This window comes from Canis lupus, chromosome 9, assembly GCF_003254725.2.
Source record: "Canis lupus dingo isolate Sandy chromosome 9, ASM325472v2, whole genome shotgun sequence".
In the NCBI taxonomy this organism is placed as follows: domain Eukaryota; kingdom Metazoa; phylum Chordata; class Mammalia; order Carnivora; family Canidae; genus Canis; species Canis lupus.
Window position 1 is genome coordinate 53,826,756 of NC_064251.1, and position 26,570 is coordinate 53,853,325.

The 26,570-nt window shown below is 49.7% G+C and overlaps 1 protein-coding gene, 1 long non-coding RNA gene and 1 pseudogene across 16 annotated transcripts in view; 2 read left to right on the top strand and 1 right to left on the bottom strand.

Annotated features, from left to right (window-relative positions):
- Nucleotides 1-18,942, top strand: part of RAPGEF1 (Rap guanine nucleotide exchange factor 1) — a 137,522-nt gene extending 118,580 nt beyond the window's left edge. For all 15 annotated transcript variants that reach the window (XM_025475553.3, XM_025475556.3, XM_025475554.3 and 12 more), the window contains 12 exons: nucleotides 2,803-2,914; nucleotides 4,596-4,671; nucleotides 6,194-6,278; nucleotides 8,081-8,173; nucleotides 9,036-9,221; nucleotides 10,135-10,219; nucleotides 10,360-10,454; nucleotides 11,656-11,734; nucleotides 12,041-12,142; nucleotides 13,316-13,413; nucleotides 14,293-14,421; nucleotides 14,795-18,942. In XM_025475553.3, the coding sequence (XP_025331338.1) occupies nucleotides 2,803-2,914; nucleotides 4,596-4,671; nucleotides 6,194-6,278; nucleotides 8,081-8,173; nucleotides 9,036-9,221; nucleotides 10,135-10,219; nucleotides 10,360-10,454; nucleotides 11,656-11,734; nucleotides 12,041-12,142; nucleotides 13,316-13,413; nucleotides 14,293-14,421; nucleotides 14,795-14,945 (1,291 nt within the window). In that variant the 3' untranslated portion in view covers nucleotides 14,946-18,942. The remainder of the gene's footprint in view (nucleotides 1-2,802; nucleotides 2,915-4,595; nucleotides 4,672-6,193; nucleotides 6,279-8,080; nucleotides 8,174-9,035; nucleotides 9,222-10,134; nucleotides 10,220-10,359; nucleotides 10,455-11,655; nucleotides 11,735-12,040; nucleotides 12,143-13,315; nucleotides 13,414-14,292; nucleotides 14,422-14,794) is intronic.
- Nucleotides 9,485-9,567, top strand: LOC112677721 (U4 spliceosomal RNA; annotated as a pseudogene).
- Nucleotides 12,073-14,448, bottom strand: LOC118355767 (uncharacterized). The gene is made up of 3 exons (XR_004818840.2): nucleotides 14,317-14,448; nucleotides 14,043-14,076; nucleotides 12,073-12,196 (listed from the first exon to the last, which is right to left on the bottom strand). It is a non-coding gene; the product is annotated as an uncharacterized LOC118355767 (long non-coding RNA).
- Nucleotides 18,943-26,570: the final 7,628 nt, after the last annotated feature.

Below are 26,570 nucleotides of genomic sequence, written 5' to 3' on the forward strand. Positions count from 1 at the left end.
CCCCTAAATACTTCAGTGTGCCTCATAAAATGTTTTAATTTTTTTTAAGACTTATTTATTGGGGCACCTGAGTGGTGTAATCGGTTGGGTGTCTGCCTTTGCCTCAGGTCATGATCCCAGTGTCCCAGGATTGAGCCTCTTGTTGGGCTTCCTGCTCAGTGGGGAATTTGCTTCTCCCTCTCCCTCTGCTCCTCCTCCCCCCCCCCCCCCGCCCCAATTCATGCTTTCACCTGTACTTGGTCTGTCTCAAATAAATGAAATCTTGGGGGGAAAATTTATTTGAGAGACAGAGCGTGTGCATGTGGTGGGGGGATGGGGAGCAAAGGGAGAGAAAAATCACAAGCAGATTCACCACCCAGGACAGAGTCTGACATGGGGCTCAATCTCACAACCCAGAGATCATGACCTGAGCCAAAATCAAGAGTCAGACGCTTAGGGGCACCTGGATGGCTCAGTTGGTTAAGTGTCTACCTTTGGCTCAGGTTGTGATCCCGGGGTTCCCTGCTCAGCAGGGAGTCTGCTTCTCCTGCCTCTCCCCCTGCTTGTGCTCTCTCCCTCACACTCTCTCTCCCTCAAATAAATAAATAAAAATCTAAAAAAAAAAAAAAAAAAAAAAAAGAGTTGAACACTTAACTGACTAAGCCACCCAGGTACCCTCTCCAAAAATATTTATTTTTATTTATTTTTATTTTTTTTTATTTTTTTAAGATTTTATTTATTTATTCATAGAGACAGAGAGAGAAAGAGGCAGAGACACAGGCAGAGGGAGAAGCAGGCATCATACAGAGAGCCTGACATGGGACTCAATCCAGAGTCTCCAGGATCACGCCCTGGGCTGCAGGTGGCGCTAAACCGCTGCGCCACTGGGACTGCCCTCCAAAAATATTTTAAAAGCCTACTGGATTACAATACCATTATCATACCTAAGGAAATTTATAATAATTCCCTCATATCATCTGATATGCAAATCATCCTCCACTTCCCCACTTCTCCCTCAAGTTAACGTGTGTAGCTTATTTTTTGGGAACCCAGATCAGTCAGGAGTCAGCACATTTAACTATCTTTTTAACTCTTTTTAACGTTTTTGAGTATTGGCACCAGTCAAACCTAACCAGGTTTAGAAATATGTAGTAAATTTCTCCACGTGCAGGACCTGCAGATCCGCTCTGCCATCAGCAGCTTCATTTTGGCATCATCTTCTTAGTGAGATGTTCTGCAAGTTCAAGCTTTTCTTCCCTCTCTAGGCCAAGGTTCAGCTACCTCTGGGGTTCTGGGCACAGAGCTAGGCAGTTCCCACTTGTTAAACCTAAGCATAAATTGTGGAAGAGGTAGTAAAAATAAAATAGCAAGAGGCAGGAGAAACCATGGAAAGCCTATAGGGGCCTGCTGAGAAGAGCTGTCCGCCCAGCCCGTGGCCACTCTTTGGTGCTGTCCCCCTACCTAGCATCTGCGTGATCTGTCTGCCCAAGCTAAGATCTCCCCAGCTATTAAGAGATGGTGGGTGTTGTAGTTTAACACCTAGTAGCAAACAGTGTCTGTGCCAGGCAACAGGAGCTCACAGGTTCTGCCTCCAGCTGCTTTGAACCCAAGGACTCCATTTTTCAGAGTTGCAGATGGCCCTCGTGAGAAAAAGCAGAAGAGTAAGCACATTGACAGCTTAGAAACAATTACAAAAATGTTGTCCTCCCTCCACGAAGGCCAGTTCGCAGACTGGACACCGAAGGGACACATAGCAGATGATTCTTCCCAGGACTGTGTGTGGTTTTGCTCTGGGCCATCCTCGTCTTGCTGAAAACACAAATTTTTATGTCTCAGATACCTAGGGTTAAAGTGTGGCCTGTGACCAGAAGGCCAGTCTTTGTGCCTCACAGGATCCCTGGTGAAAAACATCAGAATGAAACGGGAATAAGGAAGAAAATGCTGGGGGGAAGCAAGGTGCCTATAGACCCAGGATCTGTCTGTGCCCGGAATGCCCCTCACCACCCTGCATTCCCCCTCTGATGGCAGTTCTCTCCTCTCCCCCTTCATTAGCAAACTCTTGCTCAGGGCTATGGGTCTCAGCTTGTCCATCCTGCCGCAGGGGCCTGCTGCCCTTCAGACTGGCTGGGTCTTTCTGCTCCTTTTAATGTCACTCTCTCCTGCTCAACCCAGCACCCCAAGGACAAGGGCCAGTCTGCCTGGTTCCTGCTTCTCAGTGCCACAGAAAGGTGGCCCTTAGAAAAGACTTGAGGAATGGTATTAATAGCCATGCGAACTCTCTCCCAACCCACTTGCCCTTTTGCTGTCCTGTCCTTGGGTGCCGACTGTGCATAGAGTGACTAATACCATCACTTATTTAAATAGCTCAATGGAACCTTCTTGGCCTCCTTTTCTTTTTCTTTTTTCTTTCTTTTTTAACAAAGTAGGCTCCACCATGGAGCCCAGTGGCAGAACTTGAACTCATAACCCTGAGATCAGGAACTAAACTGAGACCAAGTGTCAGATGCCTAGCCAACTGAGCCACCAATCTCCATCCCTTCCGTTTACAGGCAGAGCATCCACAGAGAGCAGAAGTGTCCCAAGGTCACACAGCTCATCAGTAGCAGTGCTGGAAATCCAGTCTGCATCCTAGCTTCCGGCCCCCTGTGCTGGAGGGTGGGAAGTGGCATGAGCTTCACATTGTAGCTGCAGTTCTGTGAGGACTTGCTCAGAAGTGATTGTACCTCAGTAGCCCTCATGCAGAGGGCTGTACTATCTCAGCCCCCTGGTGTCCCAGCCCCTGGGGCCTGTTGGACACTCGTGACACAAACTACTTCTCTCTAGGGCCTCAAGGTCACCAGATGGTTCAGAGTTGGCTCGGTTGGAGGAGGAAGTGGATGAGCTGTCCCTCATTGACCACAATGAAATTATGGCAAGGCTGACACTCAAGCAGGAGGTGAGTACAGGCCTTGTGCAGTCTGTCCATAAAGAGGGTAAGGGGGCTTTGAGGAGAGTATAACCTTGAGGTATCTCAGATAGGACCCAAGTGGCACCACTACCTCAGGTGGCCACCCCACACTTTGTGGGCTTTGCACACAGCATTTATCCTGGCCCCATGCTTGGGCCACTGGGGGTGCTCGAGGATACTGGGCAAATAGATGGACTTTTGGAAAAAGTGTACTGTCCCTTTCCCTGACACTTTTAGAGAGTAATCTCGGGCAAGTCACCTAACATCTCTAAACCCCAGACGACAGGACTCTGGAGGAGATTGTAACAGTGAACCCTGTGTAGTGTGCTCAGCACAGAGCTCATTCGCATAAGCTGTTTCACATTATTATTGACAGAATAACCCACTGCAATTTCAGTGGGAGGCACAGGCTGATTAAGAAATCCCAGGCCTGGCCACTGCAGCCACCTCTGCCCTGTGCCTTGTCAGGAGGGCCTTGTGACAATTCTGGAAACACAGAGGAACATCTTCATGTGATAGCCTTGAGCCACTCCTAGGGAAGTGACTGTGTTTCTGGACTCCAGCCTCAGGGCAGCACGCACACACACAGATGCACAGACAAGCATGCGCAATGCTGGGCTGTGCCGAGCGGAACAAGCCTGGTAGGGGCACTGAGGCAGCCGGCTTCTCTGCAGAGAGAAGTGATGTTTCATGACCCTTAACCAGGAATTCCTTCTGAAAAATTGGGTCATGGGCATAGCTGCCTTCACCCTTAGCTGGAAATCCAAGACATTTTAGGACTTTGGAATCTAAGGGTGAAAACAATGATGCCCTAGAGATGCCTAGAGAGGCAGGTACACCTCCAAAATTAAGGGCCGTGAACCCATGGGGGCTTGCAGGGTTTATTTCCTTCAGGATCAGAGGCAGGGGGTGTGGGGCTCTCAGGCAGGCCTAGGCTGTGCTGCCTGGGCTCCCATTCCTGGCTCTGCCGACAGCTCTCTCTGACTCTGGGCAGGTTTATGAGTTAAAGCCTCTCTGCCCACATGAAAGTAAAACTTATTCCTTAATTGGCAGAGGGCAGCCAGTATTATGTAGGCAACGTTAAACGTGTTTGTGACGCTTTACACTCCTCTAAGGCCTCCCTGTGGCAGAATTTGTGACATTTTGACAAGTGACTTCTTCCACCTGGGGAAACAGATAGAAATTTAGGGCGGCTTGCTGCAGTTTTAGGAACATGAGTGCACTTGGAAATAGGCCTGCTACCTCTACAGTCTTCTTAGGAATGGCTGGTGGCAGTCATGCCTGCCTCCCTGTGGGATTCCACCGTACCTAGCACAAGAACTTCCGTCCTCACCTCTCTGCCCCCTGGGTTGGTGAAGAGAGAGAGAGATTTAATGGTGTCATTGTCCCTCAACTTGACTGTGACCCAGTGCAACATGCCCTGGTGTGTGGGCAGCTCTCAGAAGAGTTCTGGTGTCTTGTCTGCTGAACACGGAGTGGTGGGCGGGCTGGATGGTCACACCTCTGCACTCAGCCACACTCCTCCTGGGTGAGGAAGAGCAGAAGGAAACAGGACCTGGGGTCTCCACAGGGCAGCGATTTGATCATCTCATCCCTGCCTAGGACTTCCTGATTTGACTGTCTCACGGCCAAATTCTGCTGCATGCCCTCCTTTGCTTTGTTGTTGCAGGGTGATGATGGGCCAGACGTCCGTGGAGGGTCTGGAGATATCCTACTGGTGCACGCTACTGAGACAGACAGGAAAGGTGCGGCAGCGCTCTATGCAGTGACCCTGGTCTCTGTCACAGCTCTCAGGGTGGGCTGGCCCCACAGCCCTGCCAGCCCTGGGGATCAGAACCTGGGCCTGGTACTCCAGAACTGTACAGAGAGCCCACCCTGGGGATGAAACCAGCCCTCTCAGTGTGAGTCCTCCATGGGTGAAGGGTAATGATGACCCCAAGGACCCTCAGGGCCAGCAGAGGGTGAGTTTCAAGTGCAGAGCTTGGCCAACAATATTAACATTATGAGAACACATAGGTAGCTGTTTCTACTTTTCCTGATGTTTGACGCATTATGTTATTCCAGATACTAGACAGGATTTCACTCATGGCCTCCACAAGGAGACCCTGGCATGTGTTCTGTCCAGAAGCCTTAGTCTTAAAGCAGGGGTGGCACTGTCATAGGATGGGGTTCTGACCCTCAGCACAAGGCCACCCCATTCAGCATACTGATCCATTGAAATGGCTAGAAAAGCAGGGGATCTACTGTTGGGTGGACTCTGTGCCAGCAAAAGAACAGTCATTCCACATCTTGTTCCGGCAGGGAGAGGGAAAGAAGATGCCGTGACTTTGACCTCTGTCAGGAAGGGGAAAGGGCGCTGCAGGGCCCACACTTGGCCCCCCCTTCACTCCTTTTCTTTCTATATCTTTGAAAGTTACTGAAAGGCGATGTGACAACAGTATTAAAGCCAGTTATGTAAAGAATTAAAACATCCCAATCCTGAAACCCTAACCCACCAATTTTATTTTTATATATGACCATTTCCCTCTTTTTACAGCAGATTTCCCAAAATATGTTAAATTATGAAAATAGTACAGAAATGGTCACATTGCAGAGAATTTGAAAAATAGACCAGCTGTTTGAAGAGGTCCCCAGTGGTCAGGGAGGTGCACAAAGCTGACATGAGGCAGTGTGCCACACGGGCCTAGTCAGGAAACAGTCATTGTGCTTTTCTGCAGCAGACCATCCTCCACACCTGCCTGGGCACTAGCCTCAGCTGGACAAGAGGGACAGTTTCAATTTTATCCAAAGGGCTGAAGTGGGAGCTGGCTCCTGTCCTCAGCTTTGAGCAGCAAGCTCTGCTGCTCCCACCGGGCCAGAAGGAACCCCGTGGGCAGGGCAGTCAAGAGCCTTCTCATTGGCCAGCAGTGCCCAGGAAAGGAGGCACTGCCACCAGCTGAAGACTCCCAGCTGGCCCCACCCTTCCATGGCACCTGAGTGCCCACTTGTGTGTGCCAACAGCATGCCAAGCTCTGCCCCTCCAGCCTTAGCCTAGATCTCTTAATATATGGAAGTTCCCAGGGTTTTTGTTCCTGGGCCCTGCCATCTAAAGTATTACCTATAATTTAGCTTCAAAATTCTGCTGAGGAGTTTGAATTATTTTCTCTGTGCCCATGATTAAGATTCTGAATCATCAGAGTCTTAGGACAGACAAGCAGCTCTTGACATGTGGTCAAGGATGGCAAATGTGTGAGGCAGGCATCACTAATCAGTTGTTCTTGACTCCAGATTTGGTGTTGTACTGTGAGGCCTTCTTGACCACCTACAGGACATTCATCACCCCAGAGGAGCTCATCAAGAAGCTGCAGTACAGATATCCTTTCCTGTGGCCCCCAACCCTGGCCCCACACCTCACACCTCTCACGGCACAGAGCGTTGGGAGCCAGCCAGGAGAGAGGGCCTTTTGTGCACGCTCACACAGGGAACTAGGAGGCTATGGTTGGTGCTCAGCCCTGCTCCATTGTGCCCCAGCTTTGTTACCTCAGGCCAGGCTTTATCTTCGAGCCTCGTTCCTTGTCTAAGGGCTGAGTGAGATGACATGAAGTGCTGGATCATGGGTGTGCTGTCTGACAGCAGTTGTGGTCACTTAGGAGTTCTGAGAAGGAGGTAGAAAGAATCGACACATCCCAAGATGGAGGGAACACAAAGACCCCGGCAGAGACCCAGGTCACCAGCATCTGTAGCTTGCTAGCTGAACCCCAGGCCATCGAGGTGATGAGTCCCAAGTGTGTGGGGCTTAAGGGAGTCAAGACTCAACAGCCTCAGGGAAGGCCATAGCCACTCCGCCTGGTGGCAGATGCAGCAGTGGACAAAAAGACCACATCCAGACCCAATTTGCTCCTACCCTTAAACTGTACAGCCCCACAGGCTCACCCTTTCAAGGATGACTCTGTGCAGTAGCAGTTAAGGAAGACCCCAGGCCCTAGGACCCACTGTCATGGACTTCCTCTCAAACTTGCCCCTCCTGTGGAGGCTAACCTGAGCAGCTGCTCTAAACAGTGGGCCAGCCCCTGGCCCCCTGTTCCAGGCCACCTCCTCCATTACAGCCCGTAACTGCCATCTACTGGACAGCTGTTGTGCCTGGGGCAGGAAGTCTGAGTCCTCCAGGCTGTCTCCCTTTTCTGTGTGCCCTGAGGCTCGGCCTCTTGCATCCTCTGACCCTCTGTCGCTCCTTTCACTGTCCCCATGCCCCAGCCCTAGAGAACCTCGTCCCTCAGAATTGAAGTGGACAGTCCCCACTGCAAAGACACATTCCCTACAGCCTCACATCACATGTTCAGCTGCTCACAGGCCTGGCTCTGCAGGTGATAGTAACTCTCATGTGCATGATGCAAAGCCCGTGCACATGAAGGCTCACTCAGCTATAAAACCACTTGATATCTCATTACCATGTTATATATGCCTTTATATTACTGCCTATTTCATGATCCAGGAAACAGGCTCAGAGAGAGTAAGTGACCAGCAGTTTGGTGGGAGAGTGGCCACCCTGTGCGCACAGCACACACTCCTGAGCTCAAGTTCCCAGCACCCACTCTCTGCAGCAGGCTCTGGGGACAGTCCTTGGTGTGAGGGTCCTTCATGAGCACCCAGAGATCCCTGGAGAGCAGGAAGGACAAACCAGAGCAGGGTCTGGAGAGTCAATGGTGATCACAAGAGGATGGCAAGAATCTATGCCCTCTGGGCAGAGACCACGACCTTGGAGAAGAGCTGGAGGTGGCCAGGTGTGTGGCTGCTGAGGGGTGGGGGCATCTGAAGCCACCCAGAGACTCTGGGAGGGAACTTACGGCAAGAGTGCCGGAAGCACCTCCCCCAGAGACCAGGGGCTTTAGGGCATGTGGTTTTTAACCACCTTTTTCCACCTGAGCCTCAGCCAGGCAGCCTGTGGCATTTCAGTAAGTCCCACAGGAAGCTTTGGTGGGAACTGACAGAAAGGCAGGGCCTTGGGGCACAGGGGAAGTGGTCCTGCAGGCATGGCTGCGGGGGAGGGTGTCTCACTCCCAGGGCTTCTGCACATCACGAGCACCCGGTAACTGGCAGTGGGGAGAAGGTCGCCCTCCCCTCCCATCACCCCATCCCTGCCCACATGAGAATAGCTTTCCCTAACCTACGCTTCACGTACGAGAAGTTCTCTCCCTTCGCTGACACCTTCAAGAAGCGCGTCAGCAAGAACACGTTCTTCGTGCTGGTGCGAGTGGTGGATGAGCTCTGGTGAGTGCTTCTGCCCACGAGGTGGCAGGGGGCCTCAGGCACCCCACTGGGGCTGCAGGCTTCCCTGCTGAGATTGGGGCATCCTGGCTCATTCCATCTGCTTCTCCTGGGCCGGGTATCCGCAGAGATCCCTGCAGCTCTGGATCCAGCTTGCTCCTGCCCACCTGAACAAGACCATTGGAGAGAATGATCCAGCCACGAGCCATGCCGGTCTCCTCGTGGAGGCCATCCCTCACACACCAGTAGCCATGGCAGCCCCCTCCTGCTCTCCTCAGCTCCGTTCACCCAGCCCCCCGGCCCTGACTCAGCACCCACTATTACCATTCACTTAACAAGTGCGCATCCAGCCAGTCCCTCTCCTAGGTCTGGAGAGCCAGGATGAAGGAAACCACAGGCCCCCTCCTTCAAGGCATTTCCCTTCTGAGGGGAGGCCGGCCTCAGCCCCGGAAGGCACAGCTGTGAGACCGGCATTTACAGAAAGCCTTGTGCGGAGGGAAGTCAGGAGGGTCCTGCGGGCAGCTGGTCAAAGGGGCCAGGGGCTTCCCCCGGGGCAGGATTTGAATGGGGTTGTCTTGGTAGCCCAGGCCCTAAGGTGTGCCCTGGTGCTTGTCCAGTGCCAGTGAGCACTTGCTGAGAGCACGGCAGTTACGTGTCACTAGTGGGACTACTCCCAGAGCTTCCAAGGATACAGGCAGCCGTCCAGACACCTTTTCTTGCTCTCTTCCTTTAAGAGGTCTCCTAGCCCTGCTGGTCCCTGCCATGTGACCCTCGGGTATTCTAAGGTGGATTCTGGGCCCAGTGGCGGCAGTCCTCTTCCTGTGCTGTGTCCCTGGCCCTCACTGTGTGGCCCTTGCTCCTCTAGCCTAGTGGAGTTGACAGAAGAGATCTTGAAGCTGCTCATGGAACTGGTCTTTCGCTTGGTGTGCAACGGGGAGCTCAGCCTGGCCCGCGTGCTCCGGAAGAACATCCTGGACAAGGTGGACCAGAAGAAGCTGCTCAGGTGTGCCAACTCCGACCAGCCCCTGGCAGCCAGGGGGGTAGCTGCCAGGTGAGCCACCAGCTGCCCCCCCCCACCCTGTGGCTTCTCCAGCCCACCCCTGGCAGGAGTTGTGCCTGGTAGCTACCTCTCCACTCCGTTTCCCCTAGTGTCCCTCCCCAGTCCTGGTCCCGCCAGGCTCTACAATGAGGTGTCTTATGGACAGCCCAATGAGTTCCCCAGGGGCTGGGCCTCTTCTCCAGGGTCATGATGTGTGATTATAAATAAATAAATAAATAAATAATAAATAAATAAATAAATAAATAAATAAATAAAGCTTTGCACAGTGGCAGTATTGAAGCCAATGAGGTTTATCTGAGGCTCAATTATTGCTAATTGAATTAAAAAAAAAAAAAAAAAAAAAACACTTTTTACCAGGAAGTGAGGAGGCAAGGCCAGGGGTTGGTGGAGGGGGTCACTTACTGAGACAGGCAAATACATTCTGGGCTGTGGTCAGCTCTGGTCTTCCCAGCACTAACATGGCAGCTGTGAATTCTTGGCCAGCCCCCCATGCCATCCTGAGCATTCCTAAGAACCTGTATATGGGCTCTAGTCTGTTGCTAGTCCTCTAGCCACACATGCTGACACATCACTTGCTTGTCATCGAGTGTTTGAGCCTTCATCTCTGTGGTACCATCTCTATTGCCACTGGGCCCCGGCAGTGGGGTCAGGCTGCATTCTCTGGCAGCACAGTTGTCCAGGGGAGCCACAGGACCCACCCAGCAGAGGTACCATGGTCACCAGCAGGAGTGTGGTCTCGTCCTGCCCTGCCATTGATCAGCTCTGAAGCTGCCATCCTCCTGCTGTGAAGCAAGGCTTGGGGCAGCTGCTCCCTCTGGCGCCAGCTTCTGAGGCTGCAGAAAGGCAGTCAGCCAGCTCCTGCCGTCCCTGTCCCGACTGCTCATCTCATTCCTCTGTCTTCCAGGCCAGGGACTTTGCATGACTTTCACAGCCATGAAATAGCCGAGCAGCTGACACTGCTGGATGCTGAGCTCTTTTATAAAATAGAGGTATGGCATTAAGTGGGGCTCGGGAGAAGGCTGTCCTTTGCCCCTGGTGAACAGCTGCTTCTTTTCCCTAAGGAGGAGAAACTGCCCATCGCAGGGCAGCCAGAGGGCCCCAGCTCCATCCAATCTATTTCCTTTTTCAGATTCCTGAGGTTTTGCTTTGGGCAAAAGAACAGAATGAGGAGAAAAGCCCCAACTTGACCCAGTTCACGGAGCACTTCAACAACATGTCGTACTGGTAAGAAGGAGTGGCTGTGCAAAGCCCCAGTTCTCTATCGTAGCACATCTGGCTGGGTTCCCATGCTCTCCTTCACAGAGCACTCCGGTGGCAAAGGGGAGATGCCATTTTCATTCCTCCCAGCTCCTTCCAGGGCCCTGGGCATTACTTGGGAACTGCAGGCAGCAGAGAACACGCTGGACGGGCTGCCGCCTAGAGGGCTAGTTGAGGAGTCTGAGACCAGGAGGAGTGCCAGGATCGATTAGTAGTGTCTGCCATAGATGGCAGCAGAGGCAGGGGTGTTGACTGTGCCATCCTGCACTGATCACAGCTCCCCCACACACCAGGCAGCCTCAGGGCTGAACATCACCTGCTCTCTGCCTAAAAGAGTACATTCTGTTAATACTTTAATTAGGCCTGAATCCTTAAAGAAAAATGAAGCCTAAAGGCATGTTTATACTATAATATGAAACAGAATAGTTAGCTTTTCAAGATGGGACTTAAAGGTGCCCACAGTCTCTCAGCATGAACCAAGGATAGTCAGAGCATAGCAGCTACACAGCCCCACACTGTGCCCAACCCCACCCTACACCCAGTTCACTACTGCTACTAACGTCTAACATTTTTTAAATGCTTCAAGGACTGTTTGTTGAAGGGAACTTGGGTCATCTCCCTCTTTGCTGGCTTTTCTCCCCACTGCATGAAGTGCTCTGCTCCTCAGCAAGTGAGCTTGACCGTAGCAAGCTACCATAGGACACAATGGCGTGTAGGGCAGACGGAAACTGCACACAGCCCTAGCCCAGCCTCCAACCCAGCCCCCTGCTGGGCACACCCCCCCACTCAGAGCCATGGTCCTCGGGGTGTGCTAAGGGCAGGTGCCCCTCAGTGGAGCCAAAGACAAAGCAGAAGCAGCACTCCCTCTGAGTGGACTGGCAATGGCTCCAGCCCACAGTGAGGTCCTCGTGCAAGGCTGGCTTCTTAGTTGCTGCTCTGGTTCTCAAGATGGCTTCCTAACCCACAGGCTCACTCACCTCCTGAGCTAGTCCTGAGGCCATGGGACCTCTTGGCCTGTCCCTGGGATTGCTTTGAGCTCCCCAAGAGCAGAGGCAAGGGCTGTACTTGGCACCTGGAAGCCGTGGGCATGCAGTGCAGGTGTCCACATCCCTCTCCACCGGGACCCCTTAGGTCAACTCAGCAATCTTTTCCCCTTTGGTTCATGCAGGGTCCGGTCAATAATCATGTTACAAGAAAAAGCCCAGGACAGGGAGCGACTGCTACTGAAGTTCATCAAGATCATGAAGGTAGGGGGATCCCTGGGTGGCTCAGCAGTTTAGCACCTGTTTTCAGCCCAGACCCTGATCCTGGAGTCCTGGGATCAAGTCCCACCTCGGGCTCCCTGCATGGAGCCTGCTTCTCCTTCTGCCTATGTCTCTGCCTCTCTCTCTCTCTCTCTCTCTCTCTCTCTGGGTCTCTCATGAATAAATAAATATTAAAAAAAAAAAAAGATCATGAAGGTAAACCATGGATGCCCTCCCCAGAGTCTGCTCCTTCAGGCCCTGCTCAGAGACCCCAGGCCTACCTCACGGCCTCCTCACCTCTCTCTGTAGCACTTACGGAAGCTGAACAACTTTAACTCCTACCTGGCCATCCTCTCGGCACTGGACTCAGCTCCCATCCGCAGGCTAGAGTGGCAGAAGCAGACCTCGGAGGTGAGTGGCTGGGAGGGAGGAGGCGGGAGGCCCACCTGGCCCCTGGCAAGCCAGCTGTTGGGGAAGGTACTCAGATTTCTGCTCTGTGGCCAGCCACCCCCACATTGGTTGCTGTAGCTCATCTCCCATCTCTGGGCCCGGAGGGACTTCATGGTTGGTGCTGGGGTCATCCACTCATAGGGTCCTCCCACCTGGGCTTCAGGCCTGTACCTGGGTCCCTGCTCACTGGTGCCTTCCTTCCTTGCACCCATGCTTCTGCAGGGGCTGCTCTGGGCTAAGGGCTGCATTAGTCCTTGGGGACATGCTTTGAACAGGCCAGACCTGTTAGATGATTTCTTTAGGCTAACTGCCAAAGGGGAAAGGATGGGGTGGTCTGCCCATTCTAGGGTCAGGGAGATCCCCTGAGGAAGCATCAATCCACCAAGACCCACACAGGAAGTATTTCCTGGGAAGGAAGGGAATTCCTGTCAGAGGCAACAGAAGAATATATAGACTGGCTCCCTCAAGCAGCAGGACAGACGCCGGCGTGGCCATGTCACTGGCGGGGAGACCCGCTCTGGACCATGAGGGCCTTGGGGTGGCCTGGAGAAGTACCTTGAGAAAAGAGGCAAAGCTCTCATGGGGGTTGGGTGTCCGCTGGGCCACCCAGGTGTTATCTCAAGGGCTGACATGAAGGGACAGTTGTAAGACTGTTGTATGGAGAAGTGTGGGACATTCACTGTGGCTGCCGCAGAAGCACCGGGGAGGTCCTGAGGAGATGACACACCAGGGTGAGAGGCAGCTAACGGGGATGGGCAAACAGAGAATGGGACTGGCCAGAACCCCACATTGCATGCAGAAGGGAGCAGTGGCACCTCGCTGAGATCCCCTACCATGCCTAGATAGCTATGTCTTGAGTGTGATGGGGAGCCAAGGCAGACTTGGAGCCAGGCTGGCACCCTGCAGGAGGCCAAGCTCCAGCCCCGGTACCCACGGTGGGCATGAGGTGCTCAGAGCTGTGGTTCTGCAGCACGCACAAGCAGTCCTGGGGGCTGTTTCTCCATAGAAGGCGTGGTCTCTCAGGCAGGGCCCAGGGCTATCTCTGGGGTGCTGGGTGAGGGCTTGGTCAGTGAGGAGGCTGGAACTGGTGCCCCAGCACCATCCCGGCCCTCACACACTGTCCCTGCTGCCCAGGGCCTGGCCGAGTACTGTACACTGATCGACAGCTCGTCCTCCTTCCGCGCCTACCGGGCCGCCCTGTCCGAGGTGGAGCCGCCCTGCATCCCATACCTGTAAGTAGAGACCCCACTCCAGCCCACATAGACCAGCCCCCCGGGGGCTCTGGGCAAGACGTGTGTGTAGATAGAGAAACCCTCCCTTGTAGATTTCCAGCTTAGACAGTTCTATTTTTAAACTGTGTAATGAGGAGTGTGTTTTACTTCTAAACAGAAAGGAAGGGTCCGGTGAAAATGGTCCTGCTCTCCCATCTCCCAGTCCCACATCTGTTTCCTTCCCTCCTCCGCCAGGAGGGCGATTTCTCTCCCCCCTCCCTGGCCCCGAACCCTAGGGGTCCTCAGCTTGGCTGTACCTTACAGTGAGCTGAGGGCCCTACCACCAGTCACCCAGGAGCCCTGAGAGTGTTTCCCCACGTGTGAGCCATGGAATGGAGGAAATGGGTTTGGGGAAAACAACCTTAGTCACATAGCAAGGAAATAGTGGACAGGGTCAAAACTACACAGGTCTGTTACCAGAGCCCTTAATAAGCTGGCAGATAATTGAGAATCTCCATAAAGGGGTAGAAGACTCTGCAGTGGCCCAGTGGGGGCTGCCTTTAAGTCCCCTGCCTTTCTGCCCTTACTGCTTCCCCCTCAAGGGTAGACAGCTGGGCTCCTGAGTGTGTCATCTGTGCCCCGTCACTCACCCTATGGCTTCACATCCTCTTTAGTGAGAAGCACCTGTAACAAAGAGAAGATCCCCCCATGCCTCCCTCCCAAGTTTTGGGGTTTTTTGTTTTTTTTTTGTTGTTCATTTATTAATTTTACAAGGCTCTCATAGCAGAGCTGGCTTTCCCAGGGACCCACAGTTTCTAGGTCAGGAGTTCACACTGGAAGAGACCAACAGATGCCAGATGTGCTTTCTGAAGCAGTAACTGGACTTCTCCATCCTCCCAGGGGGCTTATCCTGCAGGACCTCACCTTTGTTCACCTGGGAAACCCAGACTATATTGACGGGAAGGTGAATTTTTCCAAACGGTGGCAGCAGTTCAACATTCTGGACAGCATGCGGTGTTTCCAACAAGCGTGAGTATTGCCACCTGTGGGGCAGGGCTGGGGCCACACCGGAGCCCTCAGCACCTGGCCCCCAAGCAGAGAGAGGGGAGGTGATGAAGGAGTGAGGGGGGCATGGCAGAGGAATGGGGTCTGCACCCCGAGATGGTGGCCAGCCTAGCCTGTTCTCTGCACACTACATACTGGGAGCCTGCAGGACATGGGCCTGCGAGATGGGGTCTTCCTGGGGCAGCATGTAGAAGGGCACCCAGAATGCTGCAGCAAGCCCTCCCCCTATGAGGAGCCCCACTGTCCAGGGTCTGCTCTGGTAGCTGGGATGATGCACGTGGCCCCTCGGGGAGGCTTCTGGCCCCTGCTGGCCCTGACTGGAGGCCCCCCCCCCCAGGCACTATGATATCCGAAGAAATGATGACATCATAAACTTCTTCAATGACTTCAGTGACCACCTGGCGGAGGAGGCTCTGTGGGAACTCTCTCTGAAAATCAAACCTAGGAACATAACAAGGAGAAAAACAGACCGAGAGGAGAAGACCTAGAAGCAGGTGCCACGAGCGAGGAGAACGCTCAAGAGAGGCTCTGAGACCGGGAGGGACTTTGGACCTGTCCCCGGGTGGGCTGCACGGGTGCCGGCCCCAGGGCCCAGCCCACCCTCCACTGTGCTGGGCAGGAGCCCCAGCAGCTTCCTGCTTCCCTCCTCCGTGGGAGCGGACGCCAGGCCCGCAGCGGAGCCAGCAGGCAGGTCTTGTTCCTGATTTGTGAACCCGTGGTTTGGTTTTGGTTTTGGTTTCTGCTTTCACTTCTGTATTCCCCTCTCCCTTCTGCCTGGGAGCAGCACAGGGCAGTCAGCAGACCATGGAACGGTGGGACTCTTCACCCCTTCTTAAGTTCCAGGGTCCTGGGTCTGTTGAAATGACAAGTGAGTGGAAGACCCTCAAAAGGTCAGCGGGGGCTGTACTCCTGGTGACTTCGAACGAAAGGGACTTTCAGTGGAGTGGGCAGAAAGCAGAGAAGACCCAGGGAGGCTCCATTAGCTTTCCCTGCCCTGCCCTGCTTTTTAAAATGCAAGATGGTGTGAGCTTTGGTTGGGGCCAGAAAGGTTCAGCCGGTAGCCTTTCAGTAGCCCTGGAGCCGGTGCTCCAAACTGCCCTCTCCCTGTCCCTTCGTCTCCCTGACCACCTGTCGCTCTGGGGAGCTGGGAAGAAGATGGAGCAAGGGAGGACTTCGGTTTATGAGCTGGGGCCAAGAGCTCCTGGGTGAGTTATGTTGGAGAGTGGAGGGGCACTTCTGTCCTGGGGAAGGCCAGCGGCCCCTCCTCCATCACTTCCTGTGTGCCTTAAACTCCAGCTTCTGTCCCCCTGCCCCATGGGCTCCCCTCCTACCTTGCTCCATCCCGCTGGAGCCAGGAACTGCTCTTCAGGCCTCTCCACCAGTGCTGTGGGCTCTGCCCAGGGGAGGATGGGATGTCCCCAAGGGGGCTAGGGTCGACGTGGCTATGGAGGGGGCCACGGCTCCTACCCCAGGGCAGGCTTGCTCTCTCCATCCTCTTCACTGGAAACCATGCTCGCTGGAAAGGTGGACAGTCAGAGGCAGGTTTGCCTGGAAGTCCCCTCCAGGCTGCTGCCCACCCCCTGCCCCATGGGTCCTGGTTTGTGTGACAGTGCTCACTTCTGGACAAATGCCAGGATCCAGCTTCTTAACCATGTCACTCTGAGACCTTCATAGGTTTTGAGCGGCTTTCTTCACTCTTGTTTTGGGGTCTTGTACATAGAGGGGAGAAGATCCGTGAAAGGCCAGCGATGCCCCCTCCGGCAGCAATCTGGCTGTAGCAGGCCGAATGTGTCACTTTCTTATTTAAAGCGTGTGGTCGAGGTTCTTCAGCAGTGCTGGGGTCGGCTTGGTGCCCACTTTGAGTCCCCTCACTGCCGTCTTGTCCTGTCTTGCCTCGCGCCTGACCCAGTTCTGCTGGATGCTGCTTTGTGTGTAGGGGCTGCTGGGGCGCCAATACTAAAGTGGAGTTTCTGCCTCACACACCTGTAAGCAGGTGGATGTAGGAGTAGAGGGGCCTTTACCTGCCCTCCCCTCTCCTCTGGGAGCCCTGCCAGGTGGAAGGAGGCAGTGCCGGGGGGTGGGGGGGGGTAAGGGAACAAGGGGCTGGTGTGTCAGGGTGGCCTCTGGGTGAGAACCACAGGGGCCGTATGTGTTTAACTTATTGGCTGACAGGCTTCCCATCCTCCGCCTCCTTAGGACACCGTCCAGGTTCTGGGATTGCCCAACCCTGTGCCAGCACTGCAGTGTGGCTGTGATCCATCTGTCTTGGGGATCAGGACAGGGTATTACCTGCAGATGGGGCTGGAGCCAGGGAAAGGGCAGGCACATGCCAGGTCAGAACGAACCCAACTTTTCAGAAGCACCTCCCTTTCCCCCACACCTCCCCCGTGTTACATTGTAATATATATATATTCCCACTAACCTGGCTGATAGTGGCATCTTCCTGCAGACATTTCAAACCTGTAACTTTTATATGAAAGGAAAATAAACACCAATGAAAGCTGCGTCCAAGTGACAATCGGAGCTGCCCCCCTAACAGGCGGGGCTCTGGCACACTTAGGGTGCAGGTCGTGTATCCCAGTTCCCACACCCGAGTGCTACTGTTGGGGGAGTTTGGGAAGGGTGGACAGAGGCCACCAGCCTGTCTAGAATTTTCCTTCCTCAGTCTTGTGCTCCGTAAGTCAATTACTGCGCTAATCCTCTACTGCCCCCTAGCATCCATTTCTAGGGTGGCATTTGGGGTCACAGAGGTACTTAGAGCTACTTTTCAAAGCCCCTAAAGCATGTCTGAAGATACACCTCTAAGATTCCATCCCCATACCACCCCAAGGCAGCATGCACAGGCTTGGAAACAGCCCAATGGGTTCTAATCTTTTCTCTGTCTGATATGGGCTATGGCTCCTCCACTCATGATGAGCCGATGGACTTAATCCCAGCCTGTGTGTCATCCCCTTTTGCCATCCTGCCCATCTCCCAGTGTCTGAGAGGTAGGGCCATCAGCTGCTGAGTCCTCTACTAGCTGCCTCTACCAAGAACCAGCCTGGTGTGGCCCTCAGCTCCCTGCAGGTGACTGGAGGTCACAGGCCAGGTACAGACATCTGAACTGAGCTTGCCAACCAGAACCACAGGGCATGGCTGCTACCACCCACCCTGGCTAAATGCCTGGGTTCCACTGCCACCTTCAGAGGGGACTAGGAATCTGCATACTTAACCCAGCAAAACTCAGGATGCTCAGGTGACCTGTGAATGACCCTTCTCTCGCCCCCACCCCCCCCCCACCCCATTCAGATCTCAGCCATTGGGTGGTACAGGGTCAGTCTTCTCCGGGTGTGATGACCCCCCACCCCATTCCCTCCAGCAGAGTGAGAGGCAAACCCTACACATTCATTTAAACCATCACCCATTCATCAATTTGTTTTGTTCACTAGGGGTACATGATTTAGGAACCTGGTCAGGGAGGGTTTGGGTCATTCTGGTCCTGCATTTGCCAGGACATACTGGAGGGCCTTCACCCTAGGCTACTAAGGGCTCTGGTCCTGGTTCTGCAGCTGATATGCGAAGTGACCTTACGTAAGCGGCCCCCTCTCTGCGTCCTGGTGTTCCAGGGGCTAGGAGAGAGATAACAACAGCTTCTACCTCATAGGTCTGAGGCGGCTCAGTGAGTTAATCCCTGGTACAGGGTCAGGCAGGCCTCTGCCAGTGTCATCATTTACACGTGTGCCACACACACAGAGATCCTGGGTCCTTAGCATTCTGTAGGCCAGTTTACGTCATTCAGCCCTCTTAACTGAAAATCCCCACCAGTGAACTATTCCAGCCATGCTAAATGCTACCGAGAGGAGGTACTTGACATTAAAGAAATTAAGTCTGATTTGAAATCCACTCCTAGACATTTCAAGTCCAGACAGGCTTACCAGCAATTCATGCCAAACAAGTAGCTTTAGTCTTACATGCTTGCCCCTGAGAACAGAAGAGGAAACACCTCTTGACTCGTCTGGAGTGAAATACAGTCTTGACATCAAACCCAGATAAGAGTAAGGAAAATTGTAGGCAAATATTTGTGTAAAACTTCTAAAATAATCTTAGCAACCTCAAACCAGCAGTGTATAAAAATCAGTACTCCCTAAACAAGCTGGGTTTACCCTCAAATGCAAGGATGGACTATCAGTATGCTGGTGAATGTACTAGACACCTTATTCGGGTGCCGCCATCTGGTGCACCTCTCCTTCCTGGGCACCGGAGAGACTCTGCTTCCCAGCCCCCCTGCAGGCAGGTCCATGAGGTCTGAGGGGCCACATACATGTCACTGGGGCTGGGAACTCAGCATGTGTGCCACCCTTCTGCTCACTCTTTCCCCACCGTGACACACTTAGATTCCAGATGTTGAAGTGGCAGAGTTCCAAGTGGAGAGAAACCAGACTGAGACCACCCCAACTGCCCCATACTAGACTTTACATGAATAAAAAATGAACTTGTGCTAACTAACCTACTGAGACTTGACGGTTTATAAATTTTCACATGGCCTAGCTGCTCCTGAATGTACCATATTAACAAAGGAACAACACCATAAAATCACCTCAGTAGTCAGGTCTTTGTTAGAAATGCAACACCCTAATTTTTGTTTAAAACTCTTAGATAGAAATTAAGAACTTCCTTAACCTGATAAAAGTTACTTTACAAAATCCTATGCAGATGTTATACTTAATGTTAAAATACTCAGAGCATTTCCTTTAAAAACAAGAACAAGTTAAGGATCCTACTATCACTTGATTCATTGTGCCGGAGATCCTAGCCAATGCTGCAGGAAAAGAAAAATAACAAGATTACCAAGAAAATTTACCAGGCTGCCTGGCTGCCACAGTAGAGCATGCAACTCTTCATCTCAGGGTCATGTGTTCAAGCCTCAAGTTGGGCATAGAGCCAACTTAAAAAAATTATAAAATTTAGGGGCTCCTGGGTGGCTCAGTCAGGTAAGCATTCAACTCTTGATTTCAGCTCAGATCATAATCTCAGGGTTGTAGGACTGAGACCCTCACTGGGCTCTGTGCTGGGCATGGAGCCTGCTTGGGATTCTCATTCTCATTCTCTCTCTCTCTCTCTCTCTCTCTCTCCCTCTCCCTCTCCCTCCCTCCCCCCCCCCCTTTGTGCACTCTCTTAAAAAGAAAATAAAAGAATCTTCCAAGGTAGTTAGTTGTACAGTCTGATAAAAAATTGAATATGTTCCTAGTCAACAATTAAAAACCAATTCTTGAAGACTCATTTATGCTAGCATCACAAGTCTTAAGTGAGACCTTTGTCCTCCAAAAAAGAGGATATAGCAATAGTAAATACTTTTGTACCCAACATAGGAACACCTTTATACACAGCAAATATTAATAGACCTAAAAAGGGACAAGAACAGCAATAGAAGAATACAGGATTTAAGTACATCACTCACATCAATGGATACATAATCCAACAGAAAATCAATCAGGAACCATCAGACTTAAAGGACATATTAGACTAGATGGACTTAACAGAACGTTCCATCCAAAAGCAACAGAATACACATTCTCAAACATATGGAACATTCTCCATGGTACATAAAATATTAAGCCACAAAATAGTCTTAATGGATTTAAGAATACTGAAATCCTATCAAGCATCTTCTCCAGCCAGAATGGTATGTGGAGAGTAAATAACATGCTACTCAACAACCAATGGGTCAAGGGAGAAATCAGAAAATACCTTAAATGAAAATGGAAACACAATGTACCAAACATGGGGTGCAGCAAAAGCAGTTCAAAGAGGGAAAGTGATAGGAAAAAAACTAAAATAAACAACTTGCCTTTAACCTCAAAGAACTAGGAAAAGAGCAAATGAAGCCCAAAGTTAGAAGAAGAAAGGAAATCCCAAAGATCAGAAAGAGACGAAAAGACAATAGAAAAGATCAATGAAACTAAGAGCTAGTCTTTTTTTTTTCTTTAGAGCTAGTTCTTTTAAAAAGATAAAACTGACAAGCCTTTAGTTAGATTCCCTGAGAGAATACTCAATCAGAAATGAAAAATGTTACAGGGAAACGCCTGGGTGGCTCAGCAGTTTAGCGCCTGCCTTCAGCCCAGGGCGTGATCCCGGAGTTCCAGGATCGAGTCCCACATCAGGCTCCCTGCACGGAGCCTGCTTCTCCCTCTGCCTGTGTCTCTGCCTCTCTCTCTCTCTCTCATGAATAAATAAAATCTCTTAAAAAAAAAAAAAAAAAGAAAAGAATGTTACAGCTAAAAAGGGGGAGGGAAGGGGCACCTGACTGGCTCAGTTGATAGAGCATGGGACTCTTCAGGGTCATGAGTTCAAGCCCCATGTTGGGTGTTCGAGCTTATTTAAAAAGAAAAAAAGTTGATGTTACAATGGATACCACAAATACAAAGGATCATAAAGAGACTATTATGAACAATTATATTCCAACAATTTGACAACCTAGAAGAGCTCAATCAATTCCTAAAAACATACAACCTACCAAGAGAATCATGAAGATTTAGAAAGTGAACAGACCAACTACTAGTAAGGAGATGGAGTCAGTTCACCAAACGCCTTCCAACAAACAAAAGTCCAGAACCAGACGGCTCCACTGGTGAGTCCTACCAGTCAGAGAACTAACAGTCCTCCTCAAATGCTTCCCAAAATAGAAGCGGAGGGAACACTTCCACACTCATTTTACAAGGCCAGCATTACCCAGATACCAAAACCAGGTGAGGATGCCACAAGAAAAAAATCCCAGGCCAGTCAGTGGCCCTGATTCACACAGATGCAAACATCCTCAATAAAATGGCAGCAAACCAAATTCAACAGTACATTAAAAGGATCACACACCAGGACCTGAGTGGAATGGGATTCCAGGGATGGTTCAAACTTACACACAGAAAACCCAATATGATACACTCACTACATTAACAAAATGAAGGGGGAAAAAATCATAGGATCATCTCAATAGGTGCAGAAAAAGTATTGACAAAAGTCAATATCCATTTAGGATAAAAACCCAACCAACAAAATGGGTATAGAGGAAACACACTTCAACATAAGGAGGGCCACGATAGATGCCAAGCCCACAGCTAGCATCATACTCACTTCTGAAAAGCTGGAAGCTTTTCCTCCAAGAACAAGAACAAATTGAGGATGCCCACTCCCGTCACTTTAATTCAACATAATTCTGGAAGTCCTAGCCACAGCAGTCAGGCAACAACAACAAAAATAGAAGGCATCCACATTGAAAAGGAAAAAAATAAAGGGTCATTATTTGCAGATGACATGATATAATAACTAGAAAACCCTAAAAGTTCTGCCAAAAAAACTTAGAACTAATGAATGAGTTGACTGAAGTTGCAGGATACAAAATAAATACACAAAATCTGTTGCATATCTGTCCACTAATAATTATCAGAAAGAGACATTAAGAAAATAACACATTTACAGTTGCATCAAAAAGAAAATACCTAAAATTAAATTTAACCAAGGTGAAAGACCTGTACTCTGAAAATGAGAAGACATTAATAAAAGAAATTGAAGACACAAATAAATGAAAAGCTACCCTATGCTTGTCAGTGGGAAGAACACTGTTAAAATATCCATACTACCCAAAGCAATGCACAGACTCAGTGCAGTCTGTATGGAACCACAAAAGACCCTGTATAGCCAAAGCAATCTTGAGAAAGAACAAAGCATCGCACTCCCTGATTTCACACTATATCACAAAGAGATTGCAATTTAAAAAACAAAACACATATATCAATGAAACCGAGAACCCAGAATAATCCCACGTATATATGGTCAATTAATTTATAGCGGAGGAGCCAATATCAGACAGTGGAGAAATCAGAGTCTCTTTAATTAATAGTGTTGGGAAAACTGAAGAGCCACATGCAAAAGAATGAAACTGGAGCAGGGTACTTGGGTGGCTCAGTCAGCTAAACATCGGACTATTGATCTCCACTCAGGTCTTGATCTCAAGGTCATGAGTTCAAGCCCCATGTTGGGCTCCACACTGGGTGTGGAGATTACTTTTTAAAAAGTTTACACTAGGCCACTTTCTTACACCATACACAAAAATTCACTCAAAATGGATTAAAGACGAATTAAAGACCTGAAACCATAACACTTCTAGAGGAAAACATAGGCAGAAAGCTCCTTGACATCAGTCTTGACTATGAATTTTTGGATTTAACACCAAAAGCAAAAGCAACAAAAGTAAAAACAAATGAGATTACATAGTCAAACTCAAAAACCTACACAGCAAAAGAAACCATCAACAAAATGAAGAGCCAACATACTGAATGAGAGAAAATATTTGCAAATCATATGTGATGAGGGGCTATTATCCAAACTACATAAAGCACTCTACAACTTCATAGCAAAAAACAATCTGATGGGGAAAAAAAATGGGCAGAGGAGCTGAATAGACATTTTTCTAAAAACTCACAAATGGCCAACAGGTGCATGAGAAGATGCTCAACATCACTCATCATCAGGGAAATGCAAATCAAAACACCTGTTAGGTGGGATGCCTGGGTGGCTCAGTGGTTGAGCGTCTGCCTTTGGCTCAGGGTGTGATCCTGAAGACCTGGGATCGAGTCCCGCATCGGGCTCCCTGCATGGAGCCTGCTTCTCCCTCTGTCTCTGCCTCTCTCTCTGTGTCTCTCATGAATAAATAAATTTTAAAAATCTTTAAAAAAAAAAAAAACACCTGTTAGGATGGCTAGCATGAAAAAGAAGAAATAACGAGTGTTTGTGAGGATGTGAGAAAAAGGAATCCTTGTGCTCAGCTGGGAATGTAAACCAGTGCAACCACTGTGGAAAACAGTATGGAGGTTCCCAAAAATATGAAAAGTAGGGGCAGCCCTGGTGGCCCAGTGGTTTGAGCGCCGCCTTCAGCCCGGGGCCTGATCCTAGAGACCCAGGATCAAGTCCCATGTTGGGCTCCCTGTATGGAGCCTGCTTCTCCCTCTGCCTGTGTCTCTGCCTCTTTCTCTCATCTCTATGTATTCTCATGAATAAATAAATAAAATCTTTAAAAAAAAACAAAAAATATATGAAAAGTAGAAGTATCATATGAGCCAGTGATTCCTCTCATGGATATTTATCCAAAGATGACAAAGGCACTAGTTCAAACATGCACTGCATGTTCTGGTGGTTGCCAGAGGCAGGGAATGGCAGGCAGGCGAAATGGGTGAATCAGAGGGTCAAAAGGTGCAGAACCTCTGATTATAAGTCATGGGGATATAATGTACAGCATGGTGACCATAATCAACACTGTATCACATATTTGAAAGTTGCGAACAGGGTAGGTCTTAAAAGTCATCATCACAAGAAAAAAAGCTTGTAACTACATATAGTGACAGATGTTCACTAGACTTAATATGGAGATCATTTTTGCAGGATATACAAATATTGAATCCTTACCTGTACACCTGAAATATGGTGCTGTATGTCAGTTATACCTCAGTATATAAATTAAAAATGATGTTTTTATTTTAAAAGACTTTAATAAGTTGAGAGATACACATCTTTTGTGGGTAGGAAGATAAGCTTTCTTAAAGGTGTCAGTTATTCCCTAGTTTCAAATATACATTTGAAAGTATTCCAGAGGGGACACCTGGGTGGCTCAGCAGTTGAGCATCTGCCTTTGGCCCAGGGCGTGATCCCAGGATGCTGGAATCGAGTCCCACATCGGGCTCCTTGTGGGGAGCCTGTTTCTCCATCTGCCTGTGTCTTTGCCTCTCTCTCTCTCTGTGTGTCTCTCATGAATAAATAAAATCTTTAAAAAAAAAAAAAAGAAAGAAAGAAAGTATTCCAGAGAAATTCCAAAAGATGTCATATGGTCCTTAACAAGTTTATTCTAAAAATGTGTAAGAATTTCTACTTCTGGCAGCGGCAGATTTGGTAATTCAGACCAGCCCTCCTGCTAGGAAAGCTGTACAAAATAGTTTTAATCACTGCCTGAATTCATTAGAAAGCCAGCAGATAAATGAATTATTGGGCCTGGATTCAGCAGGAGACAAACCCAGAGAGGTAAGCCTGACATTTGGAGCTACATAGTAAAGGCACCTGCCAATTCCAGAAGGTAGCTGAGAAGCTCTGTAGCACATCTGACCGGGAATTTAGGGGCACCTGGGAGGCTCGATCAGTGAAGTGTCTGCCTTTGTCCCAGGGTCCTGGGATTGAGCCCCATGTCAGACTCCCTGCTCAGTGGGGAGCCTGCTTCTCCCTTTCCCTCTGCTTGTGCTCTAAATAAATAAATAAAACCTTAAAAAAAAAAAGATAAAATAAGGGACGCCTGGATGGCTAGGCAGTTGAGCATCTGCCTTCAGCTCAGGTTGTGATCCCGGGGTCCGGGAATCGAGTCCCATATCTGGCTTCTCCAGCTGCCTCTGTCTCTGCCTCTTTCTCTCTCTCTCTTATGAGTAAATAAAATAATAAATTAATTTAAAAAGATAAGAGAGTCCAGAACTCACCATGCCTTGAATTGAGAACCCAAAGAAGCACCCTCCAGGTATAAAGGAGACTATGAGTATACTGGCCCTCATGGGGACTGAGCCCACTTCAAATCATCTCAGTCCCTGAAAGTGCACTGCTGTCATCCCAGGCACCTGCCAGAAGCAAATACAAAGCCTCACCAGAGGAGATTAACATCATCCTAGGCTTCAAATTATTTTTTTTTAGTTTTTCATATATGATAAAAAATAACCAGGAAAGCAAGAAGACAAGCAGCACAAACAGAAAAAGGCCCACAGCAGGGCATCTGGTGGCTCAATCAGTTGAGCATCCGACTCTTAGTTTCGGCTCAGGTCATGATCTCAGGATGCTGGGATCAAGCCCCACATCAGGCTCGGTGCTCAGAGCAGAGTCTGCTTAAGATTTTCCCCCCCTCCCCCTCTGCTCTTCCTCCCACCATGCTCACACTCTCTCTCTCTCTGTAAAATAAATAAAAATAAAGATATAAAATCTTCTTAAAAAAAAAAAAAAGACCCACAGGGGCTGGGATTTTGCAAGCAGTGTCTACTCTGTTCTAGGAGTAAGACAAGATTGAGAATTTGGGTGAATAATTGGAAAATATAAACAGAGGACAAGTAGAAATTCCAGAACCAAAACAGCCAATAAGAATTCAGCGAACATGTTTAACAGAATTAATGAGCTGGAGACAGGAAGAGCTACAGGGAGAATGAAGCACCAAGAGAGGAAAGGACAGACACCACAGGTCAGAAGAGACCTGGGCATGCCAAGTCTAAGTGTGACAATCCAGAAACCAATATTGCACTGTATGTTAACTACCAAACATTTAAGAAAAATTTATGAAAAATAAAATGTTTAAAATACCAAAGTGTAGGCCAGCCCCGGTGGCGTAGCGGTTTAGCGCCGCCTGCAGCCCAGGGCATGATCCTGGAGACCCTGGATCGAGTCCCACGTCAGGCTCCCTGCATGGAGGCTGCTTCTCCCTCTGCCTGTGTCTCTGCCTCTCTCTCTCTCTGTCTCTATGAATAAATAAATAAAATATTTAAAAAATAATAAAATAAAATAAAATACCAAAGTGTAACTGGAGCACCAAAAGAAAAGGAAGGATAGAGCAGAGACCATGTCCAGAGCTCCATTATTTGTAACAGCCCCACATGGAAAAGATCCAAATGTCCACCAACTCATAAAAGGATGAACAAATGTGTTGTTTCCATATAATGGAGCCCTATTTAATAAGAAATGACCTGCCATGCTACAGTGTGGATGAACCTCAAAAATATGGATGTGAAACACTGCATATTCCATACTTTTATATGAAGTGTACAGAAAAAGTGCATTTAGAGATGAAAGCCAATTGGTGGGCACCTGGGAGTGCAACAGAGAGACTGCAAATGGGCATGAGGCATCTTCGGAGAGATGGAATTTTTAAGAACTGGATCATATTGATGGTAACTTCACTAAATAGAACTGTGCACTCAAAATGAGTTTTAGGATCTGTAAATTATAGCTCAGTAAAGCTATTTAAAAAAAAAAAACCCTCCAAAACTGATCATACCAGTTAGCAATTTGCTGCTTCTCATGCCCAGGTCTACTCTTTACTTGCATTTCCCCTTTGCGGTGTTTTGTCAGTG